The following is a 15,994-nucleotide window of genomic DNA, read 5'->3' as shown; positions in this document are numbered from 1 at the left end:
CATAAAATGAAATTTCAAAAAAGTCTGAAATGTATATCTTTTTCAAACGTCAGTGAAAGGAGTTGCTTTTTGTAAATGTTGGAGGTCCTGAGCGTATAACTACTGTAAGAGAAGATGTGATATATACTGAGTGTCAGCCAGCCCAAGGCATGAGCGAACTAAGCGGCTCCCACCAAAGGGCCCCCAAGAGTAGTCTATATGAAATGACCATTATTTTATTTTATTTTATATTCCTGATATATGTCAATGGTCAGTGGTAATTATCCAAAGGTGCAATATTAAATAATTAAATGTTCTATAGGACATATCATTTTATTATTTCTATAGCGACGTGTCATGCAGGCACAATAATGAGCATGTTGCTAATATACGCCGTGTGGATCTGTCGGATTAACATCACGTAAATTCACCTATTTCTCACGAAATACATGAAAGTAAGTGGTCAGTTAGCTGGGAGAAAAACAGAGTAAACTTTATAGTAACCTACACAATGTGTATTTGATAGGAATAAAACATGTCGTCCATTAATTGAAAGGATTATTATTGCTGCTTTCCATAAAAATCAGTGTGTAGCCTATTTAACTAAATATCTTTTTTTTTGCTGTGATAGACAGTGTTGGCGGTGATACCGGTGTTAAGCCGCAATACCGGTTACGTCACTTGCCCACCGTCCCTCACCTTCATTTTGATTTTTTTAATAGTAATAAAAATAAAAAAGACACTACAATTAGAACTGCTCAATGCAGCACACTGAACGAACGGCAGTCGCGCATCAGATCAGATTTGATTATCAGGTGAGGAGAGTGAGTCCAGATGACTGACAAGAAGAGAGAGGGGAGACAGACAGGAGTCAAGACCATGGCAGAAGAGTTTCAAAACCAAATGTGAAAGCACCTGTTTTAAAAATGTTTTGGATTTTGAAAAGCCTGTTGACCTGCCATTTATCTAAGGTGATATTGGAAGGTTTTTTTAATTCATTTTTTTAACATTTGTTTCTCATTTATTTGGTTTCACAGTATTTGCTGATTTCTACTTTATTTAAACTGTGAAATTTTCCCCATGATTTTACATCAAGGTGTATGCAATCCGAGCCTCCAAACTCCAAACATCGCTTTTACTAATAAACGGTCTACGTTTTATAATTATTTGTTCCTCAGTCTTTACTGATTTTCAGTTTTGTATACCTATTTAAAATTTGTAAGTTATTTTATATTAGGCATATAGCATGGTACGTTTACATATAGTACGTTTTGTTAATAAAAGTTATATTCTACTTTGTATTTTGTTGTTGCTTGAATTGAATTCAAGCAATTGATGCTGAATTGCTGCTAATTTAACAGTGAAAGTAAAATAAGCACAGAGCTTTTACAAGCTATTTAAAAGCCAGGGAATGAGGGAAAACTGCTTGATGCCAAACTGCACCAATTTGAAAATGTAAAAGTGAAAGTAAAATGCGCACGGAGCTCTTACTCTTATTTAAAACGAAGGAAAGCGAGGAAAACAGGGAAAACTCAACTGAGGGGCCCCCACATAAAATTCTGCTTAGGGCCCCATAAAGGCTTGGGCCGGCCCTGCTGAGTGTACAGTAGACACGGACGAAGTGTGTTATATCAGTATTAGAAATATATTTGTAGTTCACAGTTTCAGTTATACAATAGATTAGTACACAAACAAGAGCAGAGGTGAAACAGACACAAGTTCTTATAGGAAGTGCTTCTGTTTATGGTTGTGATTAGTTACCGCATATTCATTTTAGCTTCTTTTTAGACCAATCCATATTCTAGGCTGTCTGCTTAATAATAAATATTATGTGAGCTGCTTTGTTTTCCATTGATTTAATATGGGAAGTCATTTTCTAGTGATCCTGGAATTATATAAATTCTGTCCAGAGTGCCTTGTGTTTCATTTCTCAAAGTGAGCGGTTGAAAACAGTGAGCCGTGAAAGCAGGAGCGTTCTGATAACAGTCTTTCAGATGAACTGGGCCCAAGAGCTCAAGAGTCAATAGCTATATTTCATTGCCCTCATGTCTATCAATGCCACATTCAATTATTGTGTGCATCCAATCTGCATCTCTTATAAAAAGACAAGGTCTAGAGATATACTTTTTTTTATGTTTTTTAACCCGAGCATCACATTTTTAGGATGTTGTGTCGTGCATTGTGTTGTGCTCTCTTTGTTCTGCAGTAAAGTGTCGCATGCACACTTCAGCTTCAGAGCGCTTGCTGTTTAGTAATACATGTGACTCTCTGTGGGTTTACACATACACTGACAAAAGCTATTCTCAGAAAGCTGATGCTGACCTCTGGTGGCACGATGTGCATTTACACACACAGTCTCAATCAACTGTGTAGAAGTGGATTCTACAGTGCATTCATTTAGAGTCCCAGTAATGTCTGCTTCTCGGTAAGCTTTAACTTTTGTACTGCCAAACAACATACTTATAAGTGTTCTTTTATTATTGCTAATTTGAATGTGTGCTTCATTTAAGCTTTTTCAAAAACTGAATCATTTGGAGGTTTACAGTGACTTTCTGAAGAACCAATAGATTTTCACAGATAGACAGTCATTATCATTATGGCACTGAACATTGCATTGTTATTCAGCTGTTAAAGGGGCGAAAATGAATGTCTATTTGCATTTTTGATGCAAAATAAAATAAATAAATAAATGTTGTGGATTGACTTTGTTTTAACAATTGATAACTGAGTTGAGCAGGGCGTCATGCACTCATTATTTTTGAGGGGTCATCATGTGACAAACAGCAGCACTTATGTTTTATTTTATTCAAAACATTCCCAAACGCATTAACTATATCTCGATTCTCACCTTTATAGATTGTTAGTTGATCTATAGTGGGCGATGGTCAAAGTAACCTAATGATGTAATCTATGAAGTATGCATAATAACCTGTCTGTTTAAGTAACATATATGGGTGTCATGCCATAACAGTTTTAACACGACTGACTTTATATTTAATGTGAATTTAACATTGAAAGTTAATATGAATAAAACATTGTAAGTTAGGTCAGGCTATACTTATCATAACATTGTACAGAAGAGCAAAGAACATGGAAACATAATCATTAGCTAATCATTTGCATGGGTATCATTATGGTGTGACTTTACTTGTTGAGACATGAGTAACTAACTCATTCAAAATCCATAACCACAATGACATATTACTTATCAATTAGTTAATAGTTCTGTGCCTCCACAAGTAAAGTCATAACATAATGATACCTTAGCTAATGATTAATTAAAGCAGACAACTGGAAGTTTAAAGGCATGGCTTCGACCCAGTGTGTTAATTAACATATCAATTTACTTCATTAGATAAAAAATAAGTTTATTACATTTAACTGATAACAATTTACGATTACTTAATCTTTGAATCAAATGTTCATTAGTTGCGGATGAAGTAATCATTAATAAATGGATTACCTGTGCATTATTAAGCATTATTTAATGCATATTTGTGCATGTGGTGTTACCAAGAACATTTACATTATCAAATTCCACTCACAGTCTAGAAATCAAGCAGTCTCAAAAACTCCCATTAAAACCACTGAAGCTGTTTACACTGTGAAATGAATATATTACTTACAGATTCATACACACATCTGCACTTTATTGTTTCTAACGAGAGAATTCTGCAGTTTTCAGTCCGCGAGCGATGAGTCCCCTGAACGCCTCTGATTGGTCATTACATTCATCAGCTCAACAGCATCGCGTGTGATTGGTTATAATGCGCAGGGCTGTAAACACGCGTCTGTCTCTGGCTCAGCGAACACAGGTTTGCATCGAGCAGCTGATGATAGACGCGCTGAACCTGGTGTGATTGCATCAAATATAGAAAATATTAGTCGGCTATTTTTTGTCTTTTGGAAGCTGAATTCAAAAATCCGAGAGGGCACGTGCCCTCACTGTCAATGGGCATGACGCCTCTATGTTGGACATAGCTATATAGTTATATTATCTTATATTATATATAGGATACTAGTTTTACTAGTCTTATACAGTATTATATGTGCTGCTATCAAATAAAACAGCTGAATTACATGACAGAGCATCAGTAACATCAAACATTACACAATAAAGATTTGAATGAATGCACTGAATAATTTTAATGCGATTTTTAATGATAATTTAATTTTAATTAAAATATTAATGTTTTTAATGTTTTAGTTATAAATTTTTTTTTTTTTTTTTACCAGTACAGAACAGTGTAGAGGTGACAGGAGTGGGAGAGATAGGGAGGCAGGATCGGGAAAGATCCTCGAGTTTGGATTCGAACTCGGGATGGCTGTAGCGCAACGCCACTGCCCCAACACCTGTACCTTTTCTGCCCCTAAAAGAAACTGTTTACACTTGGGCACTTCATGCATTTGCTCTGATAGCTATTCAGTCGTGAAAAGACCAGGTGTAAATGCCCTCCAAGTGCCACTAAGTGCTAATAGCCTGCCTTGTTGGCAAAGACTATTTACACTAACGTGTGATTGAGTTAGTCAACACTAAAAAAAGACTATAATTTAGCATTAGTTTCAGTGGCGTAGATGGTAAGGCATATGCTTTTTGATTAAATCGACCCGAGTTCGAGGCCCTCTTTGCCAAACTTTTTTTCTCCCTTTTCAAATCTCATATCGCATCGGAAAGGCATTTCTTTTCAATAAAAATGAAGGAAATAATCAAAAACTTGAAAAAAAAAGTATCGGGTAGGTGGAGGGCTTTTGTCCCAATAAGGTGGCATCCCTTTAATAAATTTGAATTAAAATTATAATTTACACTCAGTACGTTATTATTGCGTACTGTTTATAATGTACTACAATACTGAGGTGCAGATAATTGCCACTATTTGCAATAAGTCGTATAAATAGCAGAAAATCTTGCTATTTTAACAGTGTAAATGGCATCCATCGCTATTTGCACTTAGTGTAAATAGTATCTATTGCTAAGAAAATATGTTACTTGCACTTAGTGTAAATAGCCACTGCCAAATAAATCCCATCACTCTCAGACTGCTTCAGGAGGAGGTCTGAGACGACAGTACCCTATTATCAAACTTTGAAGGGTAGATAAAGCATACAGATGTCCCTTTAATGGTTCTGCCCCAGCCACCGTACCCCTAAAGGTACAATTTTGTCATAGTTGCCTTAGTGAGTGAGTGAATGAGTGAAAAAAGTGAATGCATGAGCTTTTACCTGTCATCATACTGTCGACAGCATGCAGCTTCTAATGCAGGTCAGTAACTCTTATAACCATCACATTTATGATTCGAAGCCAATGGGAACAGAATTGAGTCATCATTCGTGTATGTTTTGAGGACTCTCTGTCACTTTCACCTCTTGTCATGCGTTTACTTTTAGTGAAATATATCTACGAAGTGTTACAAAATGAAGACGATGGATAAACATATGGGGATCTAGTCGAAGAAAATGACTGATATTATTGATGACGAATTTATTAGTTAAAAACTGTTCAGATGCAGACGAGACGTGCATGTTTGATAAGGAACCGCGGCGTGGCCTGCTGGCCCATGAATGCGTGCAACTAATGCCATTCGCTCACGGTTTTGTTATGTGTTTCTATAAGTGTTGCTTAAAGGGATAGTTTGGATCTACTTGAGGGTGATTAAATGATGACATGATTTTCATTTTTGGGTGAACTATCCCTTTAACTCTGTCCCTCAAGGTTCCTGCAGAGTTTAGCTGCAACCAAACTCACCTGCTGCCTGTGACTTTGTAGTCCTGAAGTGTTTGATTAGGACAGTGCACCTCAGAACCCCAGCTCTAATTCTGAAAACTAATGATCAAAACGTACGCAGTATTATAATCTGCACAACATCTGAAAGGACTCCAGTGTGCCACTTTAGCGTGGTATTCAGTTTTTATTCACACATTATATACAGAGGCACCGACACTAGCTGAAATCTCCACATTTTAAAGCTTGCTTTGGTTTTTAGTTTGTGTACAAAAACAAATCTACACAGTTGAGACTTTGATTCCATGAGGATATTAATATGGTCCTTCAAGACATCAGTCTGTCTGGAGAGCCTTTGGATTATTTTCCTGCAAACTCTACATTCTTAATGTCAAGGGAATGAGGCATACTGTATTTAAACATCCAGTAATGTTGCAGCTCAATTAGTCTTGTTATAACGATTTATTATGCAGCTATTTAAACATCTATGGTTGTCATCTATTGTTACTGATGTTGGGCCAGTATCAAGTGCAATAGCATGTTAAGTGCAAAGAAAATTCAATACACATCATCCAAAAAACATAACAATAAAACAACATCCTCAAGTTCCAGTTCTCGGTTGAGGTCTTGTCTCATGACTAGTCCCAGTTTGCCTCATTATTATCCACGGTCTTCAGCACATCCTCATATAGACATCATCTGGACAGGCGGTGGATGTGGGCTGAACAGGTGCGGTCCGTTCCAGAGCGGGCCATGAAGCGGCCTGCAGAAGTGTCTGTCTCCTGCAGCACCACGGGGGACAGGGAATGCCCCACAGGCCTCGACGGGGCCCATGTGTGTGTCTATGAGGTAGTCAGTGGGTGGACTGAGTATCAGAGAGAACTGGGACGGATGGATGATCGGAGGACAGGGCTTCCCTTGCTGAAGACACCTGTGAAAAACACCATATCATCATAATGAGTGCATGCCAGCATGATGCTCTTTAACTTCACACGCATAAATGTGATCAATGCATGGAAAGTACAAAAGGAAAGCTTGTCAGGACAAACTTTGATGCTGGCTTGACCAATGTTGCACAAACGTTAAAAAAGTTTTAGACTGTTAAATCTCGGGTCAGGGATTTAATACAATAACTGTATTTTATAGGAACAGTTCACCCAAAAAAGAAACGTTCGTGAAAAAAAAAAACTTTTTGTTTCTTCATCAGGTTTGTAGAAATGTGTCTCTGCATCAGTGTCTCAGCAATGGATGCTCTGCAGTGAATGGGTGCCGTCAGAATGAGAGTCCAAACAGCTGATAAAAACATCACATATGACTGATCAATTAATGTCTTTCACTGGAGGAAGAGTTATTATGGATTATAGACTAATATTTTAGTTAAAAACGTCTTAATGCTGGATTTGTTTCAGCTTTTGTCTTCTCCAGATGTTAACTGATGGACTGGAGTGCTGTGGATTATTGTGATGTTTTTATCAGCTGTTTGGACTCTCATTCTGACGGCACCCATTCACTGCAGAGCATCTGTTGCTGAGCAAGTATTGGTTTAGCATGTAATGCAAAATTTCTCTACATCTGTTCTCATAAAGAAACAAACTCATCTACATTTTGCATGGCCCGAGAGTGAGTGCATTTTCATTTTTGGGGTGAACTCTTTCTTTATCTTTGTGATGGCAGCATACTGAGTGTTTGTGCAGATGTGTGTTGGTCGTGTTTGGACAGTACCTGCAGGCAGTGTGGAGGTCTCCGTGGCCGTAGATATGCTTGTCTGTGTACGGTCTCTCTCCTCTGTTGTTGTTGTTGTTGTTGTTTGTGGTTTTCTGGCCGTGTAACACCTCTCTCTGCAACTCCGCACCCTCAACGTCTATTTGTTGCCAAAACTCTGACGCTCCAGTTTTTCTTGCCCTACACATCACACAAGACACACACTTTACAGTCATCCGCGTCAGTGGTGGTTTTAACTGACTTCCTTCACATCTGCCTTTCTCTTCTCGTAAGATGACTGATGTGAGATCTTCTGAATCATGTCCACTTGGGTTTGGAGAGAGTGTATAGCACCTATAGTACACTGCTGGAATATGGGCCTGTTTCTCACACAAACCTATTGTACAATTTCAGCAGACAAGTATATACTTCAGCATACTTTTTAAAAGAGTATTTTTTGCATGTTAATTTTAGAGTGTCTTCATTACACATTTTACATGCCCTTACAGCAATAACAGTAAATTATGGAGAATTACAAGCAATTAAGCTAAGCCCTAACCCTGTAGTGTTCGCATTTTGTTGTTGATTACTATTAATTAGTACTTAATTGGATAATTACAGTCTAACAAAGAGACAGTAAAATAAAATACATACAAAAATTGCATTTAAATTAAAATATGTGATAGTTTAAATTCATATTAATGCAATTATATGAATGTAAGAGAATATTTTGAACAATAAGTATTTAAATATATTTGTAATTAGACATTTTTAATGATGAAGTTGCGGTTTAGTACATTTAAAATAGATTAACTTTAAATGTAATATTAAATAACACACTACAGTTACAATTATTACTAAGCAGTTAACATCATAATAAGTGCACTTCTTTAAAGCATGACAAAAGATTATTAAAACAATGATTTAAAATGTACTGTAAAGTGAAACTTAATTTGACATTAAGTGCAATTTTTAAAAGTATATTAAGAAGCATAGTCATGAAAGTGTCCCTATAAAAACACTTACATGGCCTTTTATTTCATGAATATTACATTATCTGCAGGTACAGTTTTTTAAGAATATACTTTTCTGATTTGAAGTGCACTACAAGTGCATGTTTAATACAATTAAGCACACAAGGGAATGAAGGCATGACACGGCTCAGAGTTAAAATGCGCTGGAATGATATTAAAGCTGTAGGCGGTAGACGATGCACCGGGTTTGAGAGCTCTGTCTATTCTCAATCCGTCTCTCACCTCTCCAACTTTCTCCTCTCCTCGCGTTTCACGAGTCTCACCAGACAGGAAGTGATGAAGATGATGCTCATGATGAGTATGATGGCTAAGCTGATGAAGGACAGCAGAACAGCTAAACGAAAGCTGTCATCCTCGAACTGAGACAAAGCTGCACAAACACAGAGCGCAAACACACAGTGAGACAGATCAGAAGAGACTGCTTTCCAATTTGAACATGTTTTCCATGACTGAGGGAACTTTCAAGAGACACTTGGAGCAGTTCTGAATCCTAATATGCTGTGACCATCCAGTTATATCACCTAGTAAACTGTGCTTCACTGACAAGCCCTTTTCGAGTCTTAATGCAAATCTATTATTACATCCTTTATATTATTATAAAATAAGAATAGGTTCATATTTTTGTCCATTAATCTGTATGAATGATGCATTAACAAATGTCTATATAATGACACAAAAAAGTACTTGGATACAAATCAATTCCACAGTTATGAGTTTGAGGATGTGTGCTACAGTATTTACAGAACAAAGAACAGGGAAAGTTCTCTCATCTGAAGTACTGCTACTATGTACTGTAATAGTAATGTGTACGTCGTGTAAAACCCTGTAGATGATCCTGCAGGCAGCAGAACATGATCAACTATAGTGCTTTATATTTCATTCGTTCCCTTAGTTTTTCTTTTCCCCTCCTCTTCCTCTTTGTCTCTCACTACCAGGATTCATTTTCCAAAACACATAATCAGCTCTTGCTCATATTGTGCTGGGATTCTGACCTGTGTGTTATCCGTTTTGCTACTTAATATTCACACAGGGATAAATGTGTGCTCTGAATGAGACCATGGTCAAACCTGTGCAAAATGATGCCCTTCTTGTGTAGAGTTTTGCAGAAAACACTGAGCAAATTGGAACATGTGTGAAAGAAAGCAGGTGAAATGTGATAGAAGTCAAAACAAATGTGTCTTTGTTTTGAGAACTGTATGAATGGTTTGGAAAATTGTGCCAAATGAATCAGTTATAGTGTGTTAGCCATCGAGAAAAACTTTGTGGTCGATGGTCACATTTATGAGTGTGTCAGGCTTACGTTTACACTCCGGTGTCCCGCCGCTCCAGTGTGTCTTATTGCTGCTCCTCATGCAGGACATCTGATTGCCGCTGACCGCTCGGTGTCTGGAGGGGCACTGGAGGCTCATCACGCTGCCCACGCTCGTCCCATTACCGGACACCAGCTTCAGAGTCCCGACCACAGGAGACAGCAGCGGAGCGCACTGACCTGCGTGAGCCAAGAACAATGCTGCCATGCTTAGACTGAATCTAAAGAAACAGGTCACCCAAAAATTAACGCTGACTCGATGACCCATCCCAGCGAATGGGTGCCATCACCCAAAAATTCAAATTAGCTGAAAATGTCCTCGTCCTCAGTTCATCCAAGATTAGGATGAGTTTGTTTCTTCATCAGGTTTGTAGAAATGTGTCTCTGCATCAGTGTCTCAGCAATGGATGCTCTGCAGTGAATGGGTGCCGTCAGAATGAGAGTCCAAACAGCTGATAAAAACATCACAATAATCCACAAGTAATCCACACCACTCCAGTCCATCAGTTAACAACCATCATCAAGACATTTTAACTTAAAACCATTGCTTCCAGTTAAAATATGAGTCTGTAATCCATAATAACTCTTCCTCCAGTGAAAACGTGTTCTGGTCTGAATCAGGAGAGAAATCTGCACAGATCAAGCAGCGTTTACAAGACAAAACAGCTCTAAACAAATATGTGACTGGATTCTGATGTGAGAGACAACAGCAGATGCACTTTTTCACTGAAGGAAGAGTTATCATGGATTATGGACTCTATGGTATTTTAGTTAAAAACATCTTAATGCTGGATGTGTTTGAGCTTTTGTCTTCTCCAGATGTTAACTGATGGATTGGAGTGGTGTGGATTATTGTGATGTTTTTATCAGCTGTTTGGACTCTCATTCTGACGGCACCCATTCACTGCAGAGCATCCACTGCTGAGACACTGATGCAGAGAGACATTTCTACAAACCTGATGAAGAAACAAACTCATCCTGATCTCTGATGAACTGAGGACGAGGACATTTTCAGCTAATTTTCATTTTTGGGTGAATTGTTCCTTTAATTCATCCTCAAGAACAAGAGATTAGAAAAGTAGAAAGTAGGAAGATACAGTAAACCAAGAAGATACAGATGATTTATGTGTGCAGAATCTCAGATCGTCTGCATTCTACGCCCATTTTCCGTCTGTTCCTCCTGCACAATGTTGTTTTTGTGCACGAGTGAGAAGTGAAACTGTAAAGCAGGTGTGTGCCATACTGTAACTGCGTGACTAACAAATAACATGGAGATGAGCCAGTTTTAATGACTCAGGACTTCAGGTCAAAATGTATATACAGTGGAGACTGGGGCCACCTCAAATCTTGCATTTTGTCACACTTTTTATTTTAGTGAATATTTCTTAAGATAGGTTCATTACACATTTGACTATTTTGATATAGATTTTTATTTTGATATAGGAAATTAAATACACTATAAAGATAATGATATAGACTCAGGGTTCAAGCATGCAGCTATGACAAATATGTATTGCCTTAAACTTACTCAAGCTTGACGGATAACTGGTATCTGTTTCTCAGTAGATTTTCTGTGTCGAGTTTTGCTGCCTCAGGTCACATTTGACTGAGTTTTCCACCGTACAGAGAAAAGTGTAATGTTCTGTAGACTATCAAATGTTAACAACTGAAAATGTGCAGAGAACACAATATTGAAGATGTTTAGGAGGGGCTGAGAGGGGCAGTGTGTTTATCAGCAATGCCTCAAACACTCAAATATTTTAAAAATATAATAAATAATAAATGTAACTATTGTTTTAAACCACAGAAACTGTAATTAATATAGTAGGCTATACAAAGGGCAATAGCACACACAGTTAGGGCAATTGGTGTAGGGCAATAGCACACACAGTTTGTTCAGTATAAAAACCATTACGCCTATGGAGAGTCCCCATAAACCACAAAAACCAATATGTGTGTGTGTGTGTGTGCGTGTGCGTGTGCGTGTGCGTGTGCGTGTTCGTGTTCGTGTGCGTGTGCGTGTGCGTGTGTGTGTGTGTGTGGACATGCAAACGTCTACATAAGTGTTCCACTAAAGAAATAACAGCGTACAGGTTTTTATAGTGACATGGGTCAACCTCAAGTCGAAATAACAGAAAACACAAGATGAAGAAAGAAACAGGAAGAGGATCGAAGCGCATTGAGCGTGTTTCCGATCCGAGAACTGCTGTCATGTACAGAAGACGCGTTTCCTGCTCTCATATCACCCTGTCTGCTGTTAATACACACAATAACCCTCTCTCTCTCTGTCACACACACACACATTAACCGCATCTAAAGCTCGTTTCTCATACACACAGTGATCAAGAATAGCATATACTGTATTTGTCAGATGATAGCTTCACTAAATCAGATCCACGTTTAAACAGTAATGTCTTAACTATTTACAAATTCAAACTCAATCAGTAATGTTATTAATTACAACTGCAGATGATTGCTAAGAGAACTCTCGCTTTATTTTACGGTATCCCTGTTTCAGTGCACACTGTATTACAAATTAGTCAAAATAATTAACAACTTACTTCAAATTGATTTACTATAGGTTTAGGATTAGAGTTTGTAATTATGTAATAGTCCTAGTTTACTATCGTTTCCATAGTAGTTACTTGCATGATACATGTTACAGGTTCGTAGCCTACAGTTTATTTGAAGGTGTTGTTGTTACCGTGTAGCCTAATTATACATTTAAGTACTGAGTAATATAATTAACTGCATGTAGCCTCCTGACTATAGGGTTAGGGTTAGGATTAGGGTTTGCCTTTCGTTTAGCCTACTTTCAAGTAATTATGCATAATTTATTATGCTAGTAAGTACATGTAACATGTGTAACAAGGGCACCGTACAATAAAGTGTTACTCATGTGTGTCAGAAAAACACCAGAAGAAAGTGCCGCCGAATAAACTTAAGTATAAAGCAACTCAAAACTCGAACTTAATAGAAACACTTTTGAGAAGACCTGTGTTTAACAGAAGGATGGTGTGGATGAGTTTACCTGTCTGGTTGTGAGCACTGCTCCAGTCCCCCATCACTGCTGCTCTGAAGCCGTCTCTTCACCGCTGTGCCGCCGAGCTGCAGCTGCGCATGCGCAGACACAGTCAGTCTGGAGCGAGTATTTAGGACACACTGCGGCTCTGTCCTCTGTCCTAGTGGCTTAAACTGCGTGTTCTGTTACTCATCAAGTCGCTGAGCATGAAGCGGGTTCAGCTCTAGGTGACCGATGAAGCTACACATCATCAGTTTAATCTGTATAAGCTGACTGTAAAATAATAAAACAATAGGCTAAACAGCCAATATAGAAAAATTCTAAAGATTGTTTTAAATTATATAGCTACAAGATGAATCTTTTTAAAATTACATTTATACCTCATTATATGTGACCCTGGACCACAAAACTAGTCATAAGCGTCCATTTTTCGAAGTAAAAGCTGAATAAATAATTTTTCCATTGATGTATAGTTTGTTAGGATCGGACAATATTTGTCTGAGATACAACTATTAGAAAATCTAGAATCTGAGGGAGCAAAAAAATCTAAATATTGAGAAAATCTCCTTTAAAGTTGTTCAAATGAAGTTCTTAGCAATGCATATTACTAATTTTATAAGTTTTGATATATTTACAGTAGAATATTGACTAAATATCTTCATGGAACATGATCTTAATATCCTAATGATTTTTGGCATAAAAGAAAAATGTATCATTTTGAGCCATACAATGTATTGTTGGCTATTGCTACAAATATACCCCAGATACTTAAAAGAGTAAGCATCAATTTAAGTACTGGCCCAAAGTTGAGAGATTTTGCTTAGGAATTGTGTAATTATCAGATAGTGATATGTTAAAATGGAATGGATAGCCTAGGCATTTTGAATTAAATTCAGTCTGGACTGGTGTTTATTTCTGCATTCTGATTTTCAGTAAGTAGGAAAATGAAGTGAAAGTTATTAAGTGAAAGTAGATATTTAAGAGCATCCTAAAGGCAGATGGGAGAGGCTCAGAAACCAGAAAGAGGAAGTGCTGCAGGTGCCTGCAGAGTGGTGACAAGCTGAGAGTTTAACAGGAAGACATGAGGGTTCTCCGAAGAGAACTTCCTCTACCTCCACCGGATGAGATGGCCCTCTGGTGCCACAAAAGAGAATTCATTACACGTTCATCCTACTGCTTTTGAAGACATTTGAGTCCAAGTTTCGATTTCAATAACAGGACTGTTAATAATAGCTCAAGCCACAGATACACATACAGTATCTGTCTACTAACTGTACAGCCTGAAAGTTGATCCTGAGCTGGTTGCTGTGATGGAACGTGCTTTTAATTGGTCTAAACTGGTCTTTAGCTGGTCATCCAGTCAAAATGCTCCAAAAACTTGACAACCTTTTACTTATTGTTAAACTTTTTATTGTAACTTTTATTTTATTAGACTTAAAAGAATGCTTGATCATTTTTTTAATAAATTTTTTTCATCTTTAGAGAGCTTGGGCTCTGAACGAAATACCAATCAGATCATATATATTGAAAAAAAAACATTTATTGATTCAAAATAAAGTGGCAAATAAAATTGTAAATTAATAAATAAAATGCACGATAATACAAATAAATTTGGATATTAATGAAATATTAATAAATCAACATCATAAATTCCTACAGAAAACTCAAATCTCAAAAAAACTAAATTAACTTAAATATTAAATTAAACATTAAATTAAAACACTTACTTTGGTGCACAGTCATGATCACCAAATTGCACTATTTTACTTTATTCAGTTAAAATATTAAGATTCTCATATTAATTAACAAGACAAACACCTGCCATTGTACTCCCCAACAGACATCTGACATACCAAACCACATACAGTCCATACTGTATCTGTATCTGCATCAACACACACACACACACACACACACAATACGCCTAATGCAGTCAAACAAATGAAACCAAATGAAGAAGCCAAAAAAAACAAAAAACAGGTAACATCTCTTACCACAGCATAGCCACCACACGTGGATGGATGTCTGACTGGATGTAACATGGAGCCAATTTATGAGATTCCATCCGCAATGGAAGATCCCTGATTGAAAGGAGGATCTGGTGGATCCTAGAGGCTTATGGAGGATCTGATGAAGCAGCCAAACACCTTCCAGAGTCTGGAGGTGAACTGTGCGCCTCGGTCAGAGACCATGTCTTGGGGGAAGCCATGGATCCTAAACATGTGCCGCATTAGAAGCTCTTCTGCCTGACTTGCTGTGGAGAGCTTGGGTAGTGGCAAGAGGAGACATGCTTTGGAAAATCTATACACCACCAGGATGACTCTATTACTCTGGTAGACTCGTGACAAAGTCCAAGGATATATGGGACCATGCATGTGCAGCAGATGCAGCAGTCCAAAACTGAAAATTAGCCTGTTATTTACAGTGTTGGGGGTAACGCATTACAAGTAACGCGAGTTAATTAATAATATTACTTTTTTCAAGTAACTAGTAAAGTAACGCATCACTTTTTAGTTTAAAAGAAAATATATGAGTTACTTTTTCCCCATTTATTGACTGACAGTGCGCTGTGAGCATGCTGTTACTGTAGATATAAATGTGAATGTGCATGAATTCATCCCACTTGCAAAAAACAGATTTAGTATTCATCAAAATTAATTAAAACAGTGAAATGCAAACTCAGAATATGACGCAAACCTGCAATAATTAAATATGTTAAACAACACAAATGTATCTAATCCTATTTTATTAACCAATATCTTTGTTGCTGACCTTTGATGATCCAGTTCAATCATACTAATAAGCAAAAATGACTTTAGATAAACTAACAATTGTGCTTCATTGTGTTTTTATTGCTGAAGAGTGTTGAACCTTCTTCTCCTGCGTTCTACTGTACAGACGTCAATTTACTCTTCCTTCAGCCTGAAGTTTATTCATTACACTTTTTGGTGTGAAAGGGCTTTTACATTTGCTATAATTAGAACTTCTTGTATTAAAAACAATCAAGCCCTGCTCATATTAAAAAGTAACGCAAAAGTAACGTAACGCATTACTTTCCATAAAAAGTAGCTAAGTAACGTAATTAGTTACTTTTTTAGGGAGTAACGCAATATTGTAATGCATTACTTTTAAAAGTAACTTTCCCCAACACTGGTTATTTATTCACCCTCGAGCCAACATAGGTGTATATGACTTTCTTCTTTCAGACTAATCCAATCAGAGTTATATTA

The 15,994-nt window shown here is 37.3% G+C and overlaps 1 protein-coding gene across 1 annotated transcript; it reads right to left on the bottom strand.

The window, feature by feature from the left end:
• Window positions 1–5,853: 5,853 nt before the first annotated feature.
• LOC306847764 (sushi domain-containing protein 3-like) lies at window positions 5,854–12,929 on the bottom strand. The gene is made up of 5 exons (XM_079381910.1): window positions 12,774–12,929; window positions 9,734–9,922; window positions 8,656–8,803; window positions 7,421–7,600; window positions 5,854–6,629 (listed from the first exon to the last, which is right to left on the bottom strand). The coding sequence occupies exons 1-5, from the start codon at window positions 12,805–12,807 to the stop codon at window positions 6,383–6,385; spliced, it is 798 nt and encodes a 265-aa protein (XP_079238036.1). The 5' UTR covers window positions 12,808–12,929; the 3' UTR covers window positions 5,854–6,382.
• Between the last annotated feature and the right edge of the window lie 3,065 nt (window positions 12,930–15,994).

Source organism: Barbus barbus (genome assembly GCF_936440315.1).
Source record: "Barbus barbus genome assembly, chromosome: 28".
In the NCBI taxonomy this organism is placed as follows: Eukaryota; Metazoa; Chordata; class Actinopteri; order Cypriniformes; family Cyprinidae; genus Barbus; species Barbus barbus.
The sequence above is the reverse complement of the archived record's forward strand: the minus strand, read 5'-3'. Positions and strand labels throughout refer to the sequence as shown.

Bases quoted from the DNA above. Each gene is read 5' to 3' on its own strand.
- LOC306847764 (XM_079381910.1), bottom strand. From the start codon at position 12,807: ATGGGGGACTGGAGCAGTGCTCACAACCAGACAG. The intron at 8,804-9,733 runs GTAAGCCTGACA...GTGTTTGTGCAG, and splicing joins CGGGACACCGGAGTGTAAAC to CTTTGTCTCAGTTCGAGGAT. The intron at 6,630-7,420 runs GTACTGTCCAAA...TGTTTTTCACAG, and splicing joins GACCTCCACACTGCCTGCAG to GTGTCTTCAGCAAGGGAAGC.